This window comes from Orcinus orca, chromosome 2 (assembly GCF_937001465.1).
Source record: "Orcinus orca chromosome 2, mOrcOrc1.1, whole genome shotgun sequence".
Lineage (NCBI taxonomy): Eukaryota > Metazoa > Chordata > Mammalia > Artiodactyla > Delphinidae > Orcinus > Orcinus orca.
In genome coordinates, this window is record NC_064560.1 from 164212286 (window position 1) to 164231543 (window position 19258).

Here is a 19258-nt window from a genome sequence, read left to right on the forward strand (position 1 = left end):
ACACTGTGTCCCTAAGTAACAAGTGACTTCATACCTCCCCTGTGAGACTTCTTGGCACAGTTTTTTCCTGTGGTAACAGTTGTAAAGATACTGCATTTTCACCTACCTGTTTCTTTTCTTCCCCTTGCCTGTGATTTCTGCCCCCACCTCTTGGGTTGACTTTCCACATCCCCAAAGCATGTCATCTTTTTATTTTAAATCACCTGTGTCTTTCATCATTTTCAAGAAGTTTGCAGACAGAAGAGAGGGATGATGCTTTTTTTTCCTCAAATGCTTATTAGGAGTTTTTTAAAAACTGTACAAGAATGAACATATGCAGAAACAGCTGAAGTTTTACTGCCTTCTTCTGACACAAATGTAAAAGTGTAGAAGTATCTCTCAAACTGTTCAGGACACCCTCCTTTGCCGACCTTTGTTTACATGGAACTGAGTAGAACTTAGGTTATTAGCTGGAGGAAGTAGGGACAAGGGGATATGCAGGCTGATGTCCACAGAATGTATTCTAATAAATCTTCCAATGGGAAATAAGTCATAAATAACTAGTCCCATGTGAATACCCCACTTTGCTCCTATTTTGCAAATAGTTGTCCTACTTTAGGGCACCCTTTACCATTTTTCTAACATTACCTGGTATTGATTTTTAAAATGACTTAAAGAAGTGTCAAAACTCTCAACTAAGGTTTAAAAGTCTGTTTTAATCGCACTATAACCTTCCACCTCGATTGCATTGGTTAAATTAGGTTTTCGTAACCTAAAGATGATTCCATGAAGTCTACTGTTGTAATGAAGACTCACTGAAACAGAAATTGTCATTGTAGAAAATAGGAAAACAACTTGTTCTTTAAATCAACTTCATTAAGGTATAATTTACAGGTAGTAAAAAACACCTAAGTGTACAGCTAGGTAAGTTTTGATAAGGGTATCCAGTTGTGTAACCACTACCACCATCAATACATAAAGACCATTTCCATCACCCCAAAAAGTTTCTTTGTGCTCCTTTGCAGTCAGTATCCTTTTACCTATGTTCAGCTCTATGTAATCACTCATTGGTTTCTATTCCTATAGTTTTGTCTTCTCTACATTATCCAATGAATAGAATCATACAGTCTTTTGGACCTGACTTCTTTTACTTAGCTTAATGTTTTCGAGATTCATTCAGGTTGTTCCATTTATAGGTAGTTTATTCTTTTGACTGCTAAATAGTATTCCATTTGTGGAAATATGCAATATGTTTATTCCTTCACCAGTTAATAGACATTTGGGTTATTTCAAGTTTGGGGCTATGTATTCTATATCTATTGCGTTGTAACACATCACTCCTGAAGTTAACAGCTTAAAACAAGAATTATGGAATCCAGGCATGGCTTACCTGAGTGGTTCTGGCTCAAGGTCTCTCATGAGAATGCAGTCAAGGTGTCAGCCAAGGCTGTGATCTCATCTGAAGGCGTAGTTTGGGTGAAGGAAGAGACAGGATGCACTTCCAGGCTCATTCACATGGCTGTTGCCTCTCACTGTCGTGGTCTCTCCCATTGCGGAGCACAGGCTCCGGACGCGCAGGCTCAGCGGCCATGGCTCACGGGCCCAGCCGCTCCGCAGCATGTGGGATCTTCCCAGACCAGGGCACGAACCCGTGTCCCCTGCATCGGCAGGCGGACTCTCAACCACTGCGCCACCAGGGAAGCCCGCCTATTTTTTAATTGGGTTATTTGTCTTTTTATTATTGAATTATAAACATTATTTATATAATATTCTAAAATCCTTTGTCACATATGTGATTTACAAATATTTTCTCCTAGTTTGTGGCTTGTCTTTTCATTCTCTTAATATTGTCTTTCAAAGAGCAAATGTTATTAATTTGAGGAGGTCTAATTTATCAATATTTTTCTTTTATAGATTATTCTTTTGTGTTGTATCTAAGAAATCTTTATCTAACCCAGGGTCACAAGGATTTCCTCTTATCTTCTAGAAGTTTTATAGTTTTAACTCTTACTTGTAGGTCTGTAATCCATGGACTTATATATACTACCAAATGTAAAATAGATAGCTAGTGGGAAACAGCCGCATAGCACAGGGAGATCAGCTCAGTGCTTTGTGACCACCTAGAGGGATAGGGTAGGGAGACGCAAGAGGGAGGAGATATGGGGATATATGTATATGTATAGATGATTCACTTTGTTATAAAGCAGAAACTAACACACCATTGTAAAGCTATTATACTCCAATAAAGATGTTAAAAAATAAATAAAGTTAATTTTTGTATATGGTATGAAGCAAGAATCAAGGTTCATTTTTTTTCTATGGGATTATCTATGTTTTGAAAAGACTCACTATTGAATTACTTTGGTGCTTTGTTAAAATCAATTGACCTCTCATATATGTGGGTCTGTTTCTGGACTGTCTCTTCTGTTCTATTGATCTATGTGTCTATTCTTTTACCAATATGACACAGTCTTAATTGCTACAGCTTTATAGTAAATCTTGAAATCAGGTAGTATAAATTCTACAACTTAGTCCTTTGTTCTTTTTCAAATTTGTTTTGGCTAATCTGGATCTTTTGCATTTCCATGTAAGTTTTAGAATCATCTTGTCAATATCTATGCAGAGGTCTGTTTAAATTTTGGGAGGGCATTAAATCCAGATCAGTTTGGCAAGAATTTACCTCTTAACCATATTGGCTGTTCCCATCCAGGAACAGGATGTATCTCTCTATTTATTTTGGTCCTCTTTAATTTCTCTTTAATGTAAATTGTTAAATTTATTCCTGAGCGTTTTATGGTTTTTTGATGCTATTGTAAATAGTATTATTGGAAAAAGCATTGGTTTTAAGTTTTGTTTTCCTTTCAAGTTTTCTCCTGCTAGGATTTGGAATAAGGTCAATATGAAATTCTGAATAACCTGATTAATTTTGGGGACTTGTGACTAGAAGTCTGGTTGCATAAGTAAATGTTCTTTTTCATAACAGTTATTTTTTATGGGATTACCTGAAGACTACATTAGCAGGTTGAATATTTCCAATAGGTGGCTGAGATATTTTGAAATCTTAAGTTTGAAAGTTAATAATTATAATCATTAAAGGAACAAAAGAAAAATTCTAAGGAAGAATGTCTAAGGAATTCTAAAAATGGATGTTTTCCACTTATATTTGGTTTTATCAGATAGAGCTCTTTTGGTATCAAGTTATTCAAGTCAACTCAAGCTATAGGGGTGTTTCATGGAAGTCAGTGGCTCCAGATAGTAAGGCCAAGGAGGACACTGGCACCAGGACTGCCTCTTCGTTTCCCATCCCCACTTCACTTATCTATTTCTGTCAAACCCATTTCCCAAAATTACAAGTCCAGCCAATTGGATGGCTTTTTTTTTTAACATCTTTATTGGAGTATAATTGTTTTACAATAGTGTGCTAGTTTCTGCTTTATAACAAAGTGAATCAGCGATACATATATGAATGGCTTTCTTGACCCTAATTCCAAATTATAGAGGGATGAACTTATAGGTCAAGTGTTTCTGATTCTGTTAACAATGGCTGGAGGAGCAGGGCTACTTGGTGTAAAATAGCTGCTGCAAGCCCACCAAAATGGGGTAGACATTCTATAGTCATATACTGCCATTGACAAGAGAGAATGTTCAATGTTTTATTATGAAATTGGGAATGAACAGGAGTATGAAATGTTGAGACAAATTCAAATTTTCTCTGATTTAATTTTTTAAATTAAGGTATAATTCACATACAACATTTATTAGTTTCAGGTGTACAACAGAATGATTCAATATTTGTATGTATTGGAAAATGATCACCCACATTAAGTCTAGTTACCGTCCGTCACCATACATAGTTATAGAATTCTCTCTGATACAATTTCAATCAACTTTTTCCAGTATCTTGATGTTTCTCTTTTTTCATGTTTCCCATTATCTAGATGGCTTTGGAAGATTCAGAACAGAAGCACAATCTTTTGCATTCAATTTTCATGGATCTAGAAGGCTTGTCAATAATTTTTGAAACAGATACTTTAGCACAGCCTATACAAGAGTTAAGTCATCAAATAGTAGCTTTACGACAAAAAATCATAGAAAGCCTTCCACAGATTCAACAAATGGCTGATGTAAGTTAGCACTATAATGATGTGACTTCTTATTTTAAATTTATATTTCATTTAGTAAATTAGAGTTATACTACTAATCAGTTCTATGAAGACACATTGATCTGGTACATTTTTCATTTATGTTATTTCTTGAATTACATTTTACTTTGTACCCTATAGTGCAACTACAACAAAAAATCATATCCCCATTCTCAGTCCAGAAGTGGTCTATTTTTTTTTTTTTGCGGTACGCGGGCCTCTCACTGTTGTGGCCTCTCCCGTTGCGGAGCACAGGCTCCGGACGCGCAGGCTCAGTGGCCATGGTTCACGGGCCCAGCTGCTCTGCGGCATGTGGGATCTTCCCGGACCGGGGCACGAACCCATGTGCCCTGCATCGGCAGGCGGACTCTCAACCACTGCGCCACCAGGGAAGCCCCAGCCACTGGATTTTTAAATAATTTTATTTATTTTGGCTCGAAACCTGTGAAGCATTTATTTAAGGATGGAGTCACACAGCAAAGGCAGATGCAGTTAGTCTTAATAATTTACCTTTTATTTCTCACTTACATTCCCTGCACCACACTTATGTAAGTTCAGAGAATCATACTTATTAAATATTCTTGGTTATTGAAGCTTATTCCAAAATTGTTAAATGCTTCTACAACTTTTCATGGAAATTACCATAAAATACATTGTATATATTTATGTATTTTCTTAAACATATGGTATAGAAAATAATTTCAATATAACTGAATGTTTCATAATATGAAGGTAAATTACTATAATTACTGCTTCATTTGCTTATGTGAAGTTATGTTTGTCCTATGTTGAATGGTTCCAAGTTGTGATAATTTGAAATCCTTTGATGATTTCTATGTAGTTTCTCCTATTCCCTGCATTATTTTTGCTTCAGTTTATCTCCATAAAGCTCTAAAGGTCTGAAGGCCCTCTTACAGTGTGAGTGGACTTCAGTATGTAGGTTTTATAGCACATATTCATAAATATGTAGGTTTGAGAGCACAAATTGCAGCATTTTCACTTTAAGTTTCTTGGCCACTTTCTAGAAGTTGACACTGATGGGAGAATAGCCACTGGATAAATGATCTGTTGTTCATATTAATCTGAGTAGGTTATAAGGTAATTTAGTGACTCTCCACACGGCAAAAGTTTGTTAGGGAATTGGCACCAAAATCTGTCAATTTTCCAGCTCCTTGTGTGTTTGTTTCCCAAGGGTGACTTTACCGTTTTACTTAAAGTAGTGAGAATTTTTTCAGCGTCGACCCACTTGTATTCAAGTGTTTAAAGACACTCCAAAGATAAATCTAAAGAGTTTGTAGATATTTGAGAATTTACTTAAAATTTGTTCAGATGCATACTACTTTTGTTCTCATAGCATAAACAATTGAAAATTGGCCCCATGAGGATCTTTCAACTCAGTAAGTATAAGCAATGCTTTGTATTGTGGTATGCTATTACTAACAGAACAACATTTTGATTGAAAACGGTCCACGTTATCTGTGTAGCACTTGGTTAGTTTTGAAGTGATATAAGTGGCAAACATATTTTGGTTAAATATGAGAATAGAGTAAATGGCAGTAAATTGTGTTTTAGAAAGATTATTAACATATAACATATACTGCATGAGTGTGTTTTTTTTGTTTCTGAAATTCTAGGATGTGGTTGCCATTGAAACGGAAGTAAAATCAATGGAGAAAAGAGTTTCAAAAATCAAAGCTACCCTGCTATCAAAAGAAATGTTTGATTTTCCACCTGAAGAGCATCTTAAGCATGGGGAGGTAAGCATGGATCAGTATCAAAAATATTTTCTCTTAATACTTACTCTGCCTATTTTAAAATGTGTAATAATATGATGTGATAAAAAGTGTTTAATTTTGCTAAAGTAAGAGCAAAGTAAAGTTGGGAAATAGATATGAATGACTATAAATATCATATTTTAAATCATATTTCTAGTGCTATCTATGTATCTGTCACTTTCCTATAGGTTATTTTTTCATTTAATTTCTTCCTAAAACTTCGAGGTTTGGTAGTTTTTCCTTCAAGTCAAACCCAGGTGTTTGTTTAATAGTCTAAGCACTTAAGCCTCCAAGTCAGAAGAACTGGGTTCCAGCCCCAACTGCCCTGCTTACTGGCTGTGTGCCTTTGAGAGATTGGTTAACATTTCTTGGATTTGCTTTCATATCTGTACATTGGTATTGTGGTGATTATGTTGGACAATTATAATGTATATGGAGCCCCTAGCACAGGAGCTGGGACATACTAAACAGCATACAGATGTTGCTTCCCCCTCAGCCTACCAGTTAAGAGCATGGGCTTTGGGATCAGGCAGCCCTGGGTTCTAATCCTGACCCTGCCTCTTACAGTGTGCCCTCACCTGGGTCTTCTAACTTCTGTGAACCCAATTTCCTTACCTGTGAAAGGGAGGTTATGATATCTACCTCCTAGGGTGGTTGTGAAGATTAAGTGAAATAATACATATGAAGTACTCAGTAAAGTGAATACTCTCTCCTAATTTATTCATTATGTAAATCCAGATATCTATGGATCAGATGTCATTAAAACAAAATAGAAGTGCAGTTTTGGGACTTAGGAAATTTGGCAGGACAGTTCCGTTCGATTCAATAAGCATTTTTTGAGGGTCTATTATGTGGGAAGCCCTGTGCTGCGTGCAGTTGCTGTGAAAGTTAATAAGAGGCAGTACCTGCCCTTCCACAGCTTACTGCCTGGTCACAACACACGAAGCACATAACAGCTCTACAGAGAGAGGTGGGAGGGAGAGAAAGAAGGAAAGGGTTGTCCAAAGGCATCACGTAATGCTGGGAGGGTACTCTTGGCCCAGGCATTCTTTCCTGAGACCTTATCTAACTGCCAGATCACAAGTAATATATTAGTTCTTTTCAACCTGAGCTAAGACACTGTTTTAAATCTCAAAACTATAAAGACTAAAGTTTGATTTTGAATAGATTTAGGAGTGGCCTTTTTTTTTTCACTTGTGTACCATGTTTGTCTAAGGTCATACTGGAAAATATACATCCCATGAAGAAAACCATTGCTGAAATCGTGTCTTACCGAGTGGAACTGAGGTTACCCCAGACAGGAATGAAGCCTCTGCCTGTGTTTCAGCGGACAGATCAGCTTTTACAAGATGTAAAACTGTTGGAAAATGTGACTCAGGAACAAAATGAGTTATTAAAGGTGAGTGGTTTTTGTGATGACAGCCAACTCATTGCATGAAAATATTCAGCAAAAGCTGGTGTTGTTTTAATGGTTGGGCGGGTCAAATTCCCATGACAATAAGATGCTGCCTGTGTTGATTCTTTTTGGTCTCTTCCAGTATTATTATCCAGGAGGTGGCATTTGATATGAGAGTATCTTGTTGCTCAAATGAGGTTAAAGTGATTTTTCTCAGCTCTTATTCTTGTTCTGGTTGAAGACATTAAAGTCTAGTTTTGTTCTATTTCATTCCATTCTTTAATTATTGAAGATCTACATGGGTAAAATGCTGTGGGAAGAGATTCAACCTGAACCGTGCATTTGCAGTCTCATGAGACTGACAGACCCACAATAATGTCTTTACACCTCTCAGTTGCTTTCCTATTAATCATTTCAATTTATTACCAACACAATACAGGTAGGGTAGACACTTTGCCATTTTTATTTTTACACATTAGGAGACTAGTGTCCAAAGGTCAGATGACTTTCTGAAAGACCAGAGTGAACGTATGTTGAGGTTAATTTGTGTACAGATAAGAAAAGAATTTGAGTTTCTAGACCCTAGTATTATTCTTCATATCGAGGTCTCTTCCTTCTAACTGATGACATCTTCTAGCCTCTCCCTGAGGGCTTTTTTAAATTCTTCTGATTGATCTCCTGTCTCAAGGCAGGAATTATCATTAGATAGAAATTACATTTTACTTTGGTTAGTATTGCTATATCAACAACCACTCCTACAGGAAAAGAAAGTTGCTGAAAGAGCCACAGACTTTTCAGCCCTCTTGGTAGACACCCCCTCCTGCCTACTTTTCTTGATTAAGTGTGTCAGGGTAAGAGGAAAGGTTATTTTTCCTTCTTCCCATCCATCCCCTGGTTATAAGAAGAGAATTGCTATCTCTTTCTCCCTCTTAAATTTCATTCACATTTGGTGGTCACTCTGTTCTCCTAAGATTTGAGGATATTGTAATCTCTGGTTTGAGTGTTAGCTCATGTAGTCTCTCTGGCCTGGCTACTGATCAGCTGACATCATTTCCTAACACCCACAGGGAGAAAAAAGATCTGGCACTCAATGTACTATTTTTTTAATAATATAAAGAGAAGAAAACAAAGAAAATTTGATCTGTTACTTTTAATCTTTTTGTGCTTTATTGGTCTCCTGGTCAGAAAAAGAAAATAACAGTCCTAACTATGCTTTAAAGTGACTCCTTCACAAGATGGAAGGGGGAGCCGTAGAAGAGGAAATTAGGTTTTGTGCCAAGTTAGATATCAAACTGTGCTGCTAAAATTTTCCATCTTATTGTGTTAGTGGAAATCAGATGTCATCTCAGGTATTTCAAAGCTAAGTAAGCCAGTGGTAATGAAAATCATTAGAATATGGTACATTTCATTTCTGTGTTAGATAATTGTAAGTGCTCTCATTGTGGAAAATAAGACAAATTACTTTTGTGGGGAGTAATGGGATTTAGCTCATTACTGAGTGCTGGGGAACAGGTGTGTGCAGCAAACATAGTTATTGATTTCCAGACTGCAGCTAAAATTATAGTTAAATATTAAAGAAAATACAAGGAAGAATTCTGTGTTGGCCAGAAACTTTGTAGTTTCAAAAGGCATTTTGTTTCATTGTGAAGCACACAAGGAAATATCTAGATTTTCTTTTGAAGTCCATTATCTTTCATCACACTTTGATCATATCATTTAGCACACAGGTAGTAGGTTCAAGCTCTACTATTCCCTTAACACTAGATTCCAGGTATTGTTCTGGTTTTGCCTTATTCTGCAAACTCAGACTGCTCTCAAACCTCAACCTCTTACCATAAAATGTATATCACAGATCCCAAGGGGTACCAGGTGAGGATGTGTCTGGACCAGGAAAACCCATCATTTCTCAAATCACATGCCCTTTCCATTCTGAATCAGGATTGTCACCTTTCTGTGTATTGAAAACCCCGCAAGGAATATGTATTAAAATGGCGTATGTGACATATCAGTAATGTCATAAACTTAGCAACTTTATGTTAACATGCTATAAAATGCTTCCCAGGATAAGCCCGTTAGACTGGGAATACTTAAGAACAAACGTATGTCTAATTAAACTTGAACCCAAGGTGCTCTAGCATCTAAGTGGAGCAAGAAGGTCAGGTGCCAGCTTTGCAAATGTTGTTCTCTGTATTGAGGCTACCATTTCCTATTGGAATCTGTATGGTTGTGTATTGATATAATTGATTGGAGTTTGTGATGGAGATAGACATTGGAAGTAGCCCATTGATCTTCTTTTGGGGGGGTTATTTTATAGATAGTCATAAAACAGACAAATGAATGCGATGAAGAAATAGAAAAATTGAAACACATCTTAAATAATTATTCAGCTGAATTCTCCCATGAACATATGTCACCAGACGGAGCTGCCAACCTGCCACAAGTACAGGTATATTTCTTTCATTCATTTTTCCAGCAGTTTATTCAACAATCACTTTCTAAGCTGTTGGTGTCTACAAGCCCTTTTTGATGATACAGTGTATTTCCTACTTCTGTCTTTCAACTGAAGGTATTTTATGTGTGTATTTACTTTTCATTCCTATTACATAAAATAGGTTATTATATAATTATCATAATGGAAGTCTCTTCAAGTGTCTTTAGCCTCAACTTGGTGCATTCTGGCTGGTAGCAAAGAGGCTGATATAACACATGGTATTTGGACAACCTGGCTTTCCAGCTAGCTTTCTGGCATAGGGGTCAGGCAGGCTGGGCTTTAGAAGTAAAGACTGAATGCTGTTGTAATAAAGAGTTCCGTATGCTAAGCAGTCTCTCCATATGCCCTAATTAACAATGTCCTGTGGACCCAGTTACAATGGTTTGCATGTTAACTCTCTATTGCCATCAAGTTGATGTAGGCACGCAATTGCTATGGTGTTCAAAGCCTCGTTACACCACTTTCTAGCTGTGAGATGTAGGGCAAATTTCTTAATGTCTGAAGTGAAGTACAGAGGGGTTCAAGATGACAGACAGCTATTAAGTGGTGGACTCAATAAGGCAGACTCAGGGTATTAAAGATTCAGTATTGTAAAAGTGTCAAATTTCAGTATTGTAAAAGTGTCAAATTTCCCTTTCCAGTTACAATGGTTTGCATGTTAACTCTCTATTGCCATCAAGTTGATGTAGGCACGCAATTGCTATGGTGTTCAAAGCCTCGTTACACCACTTTCTAGCTGTGAGATGTAGGGCAAATTTCTTAATGTCTGAAGTGAAGTACAGAGGGGTTCAAGATGACAGACAGCTATTAAGTGGTGGACTCAATAAGGCAGACTCAGGGTATTAAAGATTCAGTATTGTAAAAGTGTCAAATTTCCCTTTACGTTAAAAAATTTAAGACCAGGGACTTCCCTGGTGGTGCAGTGGTTAAGAATCCGCCTGCCAATGCAGGGGACACAGGTTCGATCCCTGGTCCGGGAAGATCCCACGTGCCGCGGAGCAGCTAAGCCTGTGCACCACAACTATTGAGCCTGCGCTCTAGAGCCAGCAAGCCACAACTACTGAGCCCACTGCCACACTACTGAAGCCCGTGCGCCTAGAGCCCATGCTCTGCAACAACAGAAGCCACCGCACTGAGAAGCCTGCACACACATTGAAGAGTAGTCCCCACTAACCACAACTAGAGAAAGCCCACATGCAGCAACAAAGACCCAACACTACCAAAAATAAATAAATAAATAAATAAATTTTTTTAAAAAAGAAATTATTAAAAAAAAGAGCATACCATGCATGGACAATGATGGAAACAAGTTGTGAAGCAGGGAGTATGATCTAATTCTGTGTTTCTGAGGTCCACAAAATAAAATTAAAAAAAAAAATTAAAGGACCCCAAAGAGCTTGTGTTTATATTAAAACTCAGAAATGTAAAATGTAGTGAGAAGAGTGACAATGTTTTACATTTTTGCAAATCTCATTAGTCTGGCTTACTAGGAGACAGCTAGATTCTCATCTTCTTCTGCATTCAATCTATTGAGGTATGTCATTTTCTTTGAAGTATATAAAGAGAATCTAACCTCTCAAAGACATGTACATGGAAAAGAGAGAACTATTTTAATAACCCTTTTGAATAATTGTGGACATTCTTTGAAACTACACTAAACTCCAACAAGTAGAATTACTCAGAGGTTCATTGTTAAATGGAATTTGAAGCCATGTCAGTGAACTTTTCATACTCTTACACTAAAATCCATTGGTCTGTCTTGTACTTGGAATGGATCTCCAACCATGCATGATTTTATAACATCATGTTTGATCATTTGGAAAATACTATTTGACTAGTCATGTAAATCCTCCAAATGATGACACATTTCAGTAGCCGATATTAAAAAATTCACATTTATTAATATTAACATCTACCTCTTCAGAAAAATCTATATATATATTACATGTATATATATGTATTTATGTATGTATGGTTTAACAACCATCTTTTTTTTTCAAGTAAAAATAGTATTCTATGAGAAAAATATGGATAGGTTAGCTTGAAACTTAATCACATGAGTGTTATTCCTCAACCATTAAACTTTGGTATATAGCAGAAGTGCTTTATGCAGGCTTCCCACTTTGTCATACAGAATATTAAAACTACATGTTCTTTATCAAGGCTATTCTTAAGTGAAGCTGGCTTTTTTCCCCAATTAAATTCATGATGGTGAAGCATCTAGTAACTACTAATATAGTTGATATCACTGCCTTGATTCATACTGTGTCAGTAGCTTTACCCACCATTGCTTTTGCGACATCACACAGAGAAAAATGTCAACACAGTGAGAAAGGCCAGTAACATTTTAGAATTATTATGAAAATGATCTTGACCTTATGGAGTGTGGACCCCCTAGGGTCTGCAGATGCCACTTTGAGAATGGCCGCTCTGTGCCCTTCTCTGTCTCCATAATGCTAGTGGCTCTGCAGACTAGTCTGTTTCTGTAAGTGTTATTCTAATGGCTGTAGTATTAACGTCTGTTGGGAGGCACTGTTCCTCTGAAGTTTAGTGTTTATTGAAAAGGGACACACACCACAGCCAACTCAGATTTAATTAAGTTATCATTTCCCAAAGCAATCACAAGAAATTTAACTTCAGACAGAATAGGGGTATTGGTGTCGGAATGTGTGCAGTAGCACAAGAGCCATGGGGGCTGGGTGTCAGAAGTCCAGGTCTAGGCTCTGTCACTAGCTGCAGCCCTGGAAAAATCACCTTCTTTCTCTGGACTTCAGAACTCTCACTTATAGGTGGAGACATGTTGAGTTTCTTTGTCTCTAAAAAAAATTAATGATTCTATGAATATCTGTAGGATGGATGGATGGAAAAAAAGAAATAAGGAAGAAATGGGACTTCCCTGGTGGCACAGCAGTTGAGACTCCGAGCTCCCAGTGCAGGGGGCCCCAGTTCGAGCTCTGGCTGGGGAACTGGATCCCACATGTGTGCTGCAACTAAGAGTTCTCATGCCACAATTAAGGAGCTGGCGAGCCGCAACTAAGAAGCCAGCCTGCCACTTAAACTAAGGACCCTGTGCAACCAAATAAATAATAAATAAATTAAAAAAAAAAAAGAAATAAGGAAGAAAAGAATGAATGAATGGACTGGGGGGTTAAGGAATACATTAAGGACAAAATTCCAATATGTGAAAGGTTTGCTAAAAAGGAGCAGGTTGTCTTCTGATACAGCACTTGCTGTAAAGCTCAGGCTTTGAATGATGCCTTTCAGGTGCTAAAGAGGAAGATGTCAGACAAGACGACACCTGATATTTCCTCCAAATCTAGGATTCTATAATTCTATAATCCTTTTAGATAGACAGTGGGCATCTGTACTTCTACCATGTATAAGAAATTTTATTCCCACGTTGTCAATCATACAAAATTTTAAAGTAATCTTTTTTTTTTGCGGTACACGGGCCTCTCACTGTTGTGGCCTCTCCCGTTGCGGAGCACAGGCTCCAGACACGCAGGCTCAGCGGCCATGGCTCACGGGCCCAGCCGCTCCGCGGCATGTGGGATCCTCCCGGACCGGGGCACGAACCCGTGTCCCCTGCATCGGCAGGCGGACTCTCAACCACTGCACCACCAGGGAAGCCCTAAAGTAATCTTTTAAAGCTTGGAATCATCTGTTCATCATTCCCATAACAAGTTACACTTCACAGTGCCCTTGTTGGCTTATTTATTCCCATTTGTTAGGATGCTTTGGCTGTGAGAAAAAAGTAAATGTATTTAGTAATACTAAAGAAGACTTCAAAAGTGATAATAAAAGTGTGAGATTTCTAGCCTCGTTTTCTCTCAGTGGTTCCCAAACATTAGTCTGCGTACAAATCTTCTGGAAACTTGTTAAAGTGCAGGTTCATGGCCCCTGACCCTGCGGATTCTGGTCAGTCAGTCCTGTGGCAACCCTGGCTGCACACCACAGTCACCTGTGGAGATTGTTACAAATTTCTGAGCCACCGCTTGACCCCTAGAGATTGATTGACAAGGTGTCAGGTGAGGCTAAGGCATCCTATAAGGGAGCTTATAAACCCGCCCCAGGTCATTTAGAAACACAGTCTGGATGGAGAGGAGCTACACTGTACCAGGGACTGGCTCCTGGCTCTGCCAACTGCACAGCATAGAAAAATCTTCATCCCTTGTACCGATTGAAGTAGGCTCCTGTGGCAAAGGTATCAGACGTCCCAAAGGAATGCAAACACTCTTTCTGCGCAGGGAGAAATCGAAGGTACGGAAAAGCAGATTCTGAGCTTGAACCAGAAAAAAGAAGACCTGTTGGTGGACTTGAAGGCTGCTGTACTAAAACTTCACCAGCATTTTCAGCAAAAACAGCAAGAATTAGAAGAGGAAATGCTGTCAGCCAGAGCATCAGACGAGGATGGAGGGGCTGAGAGGGATGCTTCTGAATGGAAGGTGGGTATGACATTAGTTAATGCTGGTCCCACATTCCACAAGAGCTTTAAATTGGTAGTATTTTTCACCTGGAAGGCCCGTGGCATCTATGTATATGGCCTATAGTAAAGGAATTTTTAAAAGTGGAAATACTCTGCCTGAGACTATTCACTAGTGAATATTAATCCTTAGGGTGTGTCTGTTCTGGACTCACCCCAGAATTCTTATGCACAAGTTACTTAAGGAGGTGCTTATGAAATTCCATGGGTAGGTGGGTGGCATCTACCCTTTGAAGTATCTTCCTACTAAACAGCCCATTGCAAACTCAAAAACGGGCCCAGCACCTCTCTAAGCCCACTCTGAATCCACATCAATGAATCACATTCTTGAATTGTTTGATGAGGGGCCACAGAAGGCAGTGCAAATGAAAGAGATCTAAGATTTGAGTGAGTCATCATATTCAGCTGGATGAGCTGAGAGTCGCTAGACCCCGAGCCTTCTTGTGTGGGTGGGCATCTTGGATAAAGTAAGTAAAAAATTAGCTACATAAAAATGCGGCCAGGCCAGGATCCTGGTGACGGTGAACGGCAACCCGGCTGCAAGTCTTTGTGCTGTGCCTTTCAGTTGAACAGAACGGGCTCCATGTTCTTCCTGCCAGCCGTCGAGGAAGAGGCGGAAGAAAGCTCCCAGAAGAGCGAAGTAAGGAAAATGATTTTCTCTTTCAAGTTTGTTAGAACAGTAATCTCTAAAAGGTCAATGAGAAGATCTTAAAATGAATGGAAACGTAAGGATTTTTAAATTCGATGCTGGTAGTTTGTAAGGGTGATTGAAGTAGTTGTCTTATGTTATTAATGTTTAAGTGCATCTAAACCTACTTCAGGCCAGAGTGGAATAAATGTAATTCAGACACACTTGTTGGCAGAAGGGAGAAGATGAAATTCTTTGTTGTATCCTGACTTCTGAGTACTTTCTCTGGAGTTTTGAGTACTTTCTCTGCTGTTTGGTTGGCACTCCTGGTGTGCTTTATAGAACTTTATCTTTCCATATTTGAATTACTTTTTTTAGTCTGAAACAGCATTGCCAAGGACACAAAGAATGGTATTAGCAACTAACCCTACTATGAATCCTTATTACTCCATCAGAACTGGTTGGATGAGACCTTTACCAGTTGTCTTTCCTGATATCAATTTCCATTTCATACTTTAAGAATTAAAGTGATAGTGGGTCTTGTGCGAAAGGGAAGAAAATTGCAGCAATTTACAGTTTTTAATGTCTCACACGTAACCACCAGACATTCTCCCTGCTCGTTTTATAGATTGTTCAGTAGCTCCACGGTCACACAGAACAGCCTGTTGTCCTTCAGTGTATCACTAGGATACGTGGGGCTGAGTGGTCGGACAAGGAGAAGTGAGGCTTATTACACGCTCTGACCATCAGACAACTTTATGATCTGATTATGCCTCTTCACAACAGAGAATTGTGAGAGTGGAGGAGGTACCAAGACCAAAAAAAAGAGTGCACTTCAGTGCAGTTCTAATTTGAGACCTGTATTTGCCTCTGAACTGATATGTTTATAGTATTCATTGTTTGTCTTTGACAGAGATCAAAAAATACATGTTCATCAGGCTGTTATTTTAAAGATAGCATTTGAGGTTACATGTACCAAAGCAGATCAAATTCCTAAAGCACGGTTTTAAAGATCCCCTTTGTGTGACATGAGCTGAATCCCAACTTATAAGAATATTTTTTAGGCTTTAGGAAGAGCAACCACATTTGGACTCCTGTGATGTAGTTAGCCAAAGAAATCGATGACAAATGGGGGATGGGTGGAATTAAGGGCTGCGGTTATACTACCTGGTAAGCTGAGTCATATAAAAGAGATGAGGAAGATGCTGTTATGATGGTAGGAAATCACCTCCCTTTGCTAATCAATTGATTGCTGTGTCAGAGTGGAGATAAGAAAGCAGAGCCACCTTCCGGGTCCCCATCTTTACTCTGGAAACATGACAAGGATGTGGAGGAAGACAGGGCATCCTCGTCCTCTGGAACGATGGTTCAGGTAATACTGGACATATCATATTTGTTGGGGCTGGGGATGGGCAGGGATAGTAAGCCAAAGCAAAGAATTTCTTATTGAAAGAATGCTTCAGGAGGGAACCTACGTGGGTTGAAATTTTTTTAAGCTTCTCAGTGTTACCTCTGCACAAAGCAAAGACAGCTGAGTACTTATCTATTACTTGCATTTCTTTTGTGCACTTAGTGATAATAGGAGAGTATTTTGCTGAGAAACACTCCATGTGTGAAAATCCAAACTGACAAAACATAACTGAAAGGAGCACCTAAAAGGTTTACCATAGTGGTTAAAGCATTTAACATGCCACTCTTTGGGGAGCAGTTGGGGTGAGAGGTCTCCCCATCATTCTCTTTTTGGACAAAGTAGCATGGAAGGTAAATTAATAAGTCTTTTTGCTCCTTATGACCTTCTAAACCTTCTCCAGTCTCTCAAAATAGAGGGCAAATGCCCTCACTTTAGAAAATCATTATTACATGCTGATGTGAAGATGATGTTTTTCCCTTGCTCCTGAAAGATCTCTTCATCATTATGATCCACACACCTCCCGCGCCTGCCTCCTGACCAGGGCTGACCCCTCCCCCAGCTCCCAGGCCAGTCCTTTCATTCCTCTCTGGCACGGGGCTACACTTGTACCTGCATCTCCAGTCTCTTTCTCTTGGTAGCTTCCTTTCCTCTCTACCTCAGAAGTATTCAGTTTCCCCTTCCCTAACAAATTCCCTCCCCCATGGCCCTACCCCTCCGAACAAGCTGAGGGACCCAGAGCCCAGACCATCTCTTCAGAAAGTGCTTTGCCTCCCTGGGGTGCCCTTCTCTCCATATCTGCCTGTGGACGTCCTTCCTACCCATCCACAAAGGCCCATCTCAACTTCCGCCTCCTCCAAGAAGCTGCCTGCCTCTTTCCCTTTGTTTTCCCATAGCATTTTGAACCTCCGTTATGCCCTATCACAGTTTTATGCATAGACCTGACACAGTTTCATGAAAAGCAAGAACTTTACCTTCTACATTTTGAGGTCCTGTACTGAGCTCAATATGCTACTTTAATGCATTGAATTTCTTTTTTTTTTTTTTTTTTTACATCTTCATTGGAGTATAATTGCTTTACAACGATGTGTTAGTTTCTGCTTTATAACAAAGGGCATCAGCTATACATATACATATATCCCCATATCTCTTCCCTCTAGTGTCCCCCTCCCTCCCACCCTCCCTATCCCACCCCTCGAGGTGGTCACAAAGCACCGAGCTGATTTCCCTGTGCTATGCGGCTGCTTCCCACTAGCTATCGGTTTTACATTTGGTAGTGTATATATGTACATGCCACTCGCTCACTTTGTCCCAGCTTACCCTTCCCCCTCCCCGTGTCCTCAAGTCCATTCTCTAGTAGGTCTGCGTCTTTATTCCCGTCCTGCCCCTAGGTTCTTCATGAACTTTTTTTTTTTTTTAGATTCCGTATATAAGTGTTAGCATATGGTATTTGTTTTTCTCTTCCTGACTTACTTCACTCTGTATGACAGACTCTAGATCCATCCACCTCATTACAAATAACTCAATTTCATTTCTTTTTATGGCTGAGTAATATTCCATTGTATATATGTGCCACATCCTTCTTTATCCATTCGTCTGTCGATGGACACTTAGATTGCTTCCGTGTCCTGGCTATTGTAAATAGAGCCGCAATGAACATTGTGGTACATGACTCTTTTTGAATTATGGTTTTCTCAGGGTATATGCCCGGTACTGGGATTGCTGGGTTGTATGGTAGTTCTATTTTTAGTTTTTTAAAAAACCTCCATACTGTTCTCCATAGTGGCTGTATCAATTTACATTCCCACCAACAGTGCAAGAGTGTTCCCTTTTCTCCACACCCTCTCCAGCATTTATTGTTTGTAGATTTTTTTTTTGAACAATTATTGTTTTACTGAAGTATAGTTGATTTACAATGTTGTGTTTGTTTCTGGTGTACAACAAAGTGATTCAGTTATACATATATATGTATACATATTCTTTTTCATATTCTTTTCCATTATGGTTTATTACAGGATATTGAATATAGTTCCCTGTGCTATACAGTAGGACCTTGTTGTTTATCTATTTTATTTTATTTTTTATTTTAACGTCTTTATTGGGGTATAATTGCTTTACAATGGTGTGTTAGTTTCTGTTTTATAACAAAGTGAATCAGTTATACATATACATATGTTCCCATATCTCTTCCCTCTTGCGTCTCCCTCCCTCCCACTCTCCCTATCCCACCCCTCCAGACAGTCACAAAGCACAGAGCTGATCTCCCTGTGCTATGCGGCTGCCTCCCACTAGCTATCTACCTTATGTTTGGTAGTGTATATATGTCCATGCCTCTCTCTCGCTTTGTCACAGCTCACCCTTCCCCCTCCCCATATCCTCAAGTCCATGCTCTAGTAGGTCTGTGTCTTTATTCCTGTCTTACCCCTAGGTTCTTCATGACATTTTTTTTTCTTAAATTCCATATATATGTGTTAGCATACGGTATTTGTCTTTCTCTTTCTGACTTACTTCACTCTGTATGACAGACTCTAGGTCTACCCACCTCATTACAAATAGCTCTATTTCGTTTCTTTTTATGGCTGAGTAATACTCCATTGTGTATATGTGCCACATCTTCGTTATCCGTTCATCCGATGATGGGCACTTAGGTTGTTTCCATCTCTGGGCTATTGTGAATAGAGCTGCAATGAACATTTTGGTACATGACTCTTTTTGAATTATGGTTTTCTCAGGGTATATGCCCAGTAGTGGGATTGCTGGGTCATATGGTAGTTCTATTTGTAGTTTTTTAAGGAACCTCCATACTGTTCTCCATAGTGACTGTACCAGTTCACATTCCCACCAGCAGTGCAAGAGGGTTCCCTTTTCTCCACACCCTCTCCAGCATTTATTGTTTCTAGATTTTTGGATGATGGCCATTCTGACTGGTGTGAGATGATATCTCATTGTAGTTTTG

The 19258-nt window shown here is 38.9% G+C and overlaps 1 protein-coding gene across 6 annotated transcripts in view; it reads left to right on the plus strand.

Moving 5' to 3' along the window:
- Nucleotides 1-19258, plus strand: part of SYNE2 (spectrin repeat containing nuclear envelope protein 2) — a 330191-nt gene that overhangs the window by 203231 nt on the left and 107702 nt on the right. For all 6 annotated transcript variants that reach the window (XM_049706356.1, XM_049706357.1, XM_049706358.1 and 3 more), the window contains 7 exons: nucleotides 3918-4103; nucleotides 5756-5878; nucleotides 7113-7295; nucleotides 9607-9738; nucleotides 14031-14228; nucleotides 14832-14906; nucleotides 16156-16266. In XM_049706356.1, coding sequence (XP_049562313.1) covers nucleotides 3918-4103; nucleotides 5756-5878; nucleotides 7113-7295; nucleotides 9607-9738; nucleotides 14031-14228; nucleotides 14832-14906; nucleotides 16156-16266 — 1008 coding nt within the window. The remainder of the gene's footprint in view (nucleotides 1-3917; nucleotides 4104-5755; nucleotides 5879-7112; nucleotides 7296-9606; nucleotides 9739-14030; nucleotides 14229-14831; nucleotides 14907-16155; nucleotides 16267-19258) is intronic.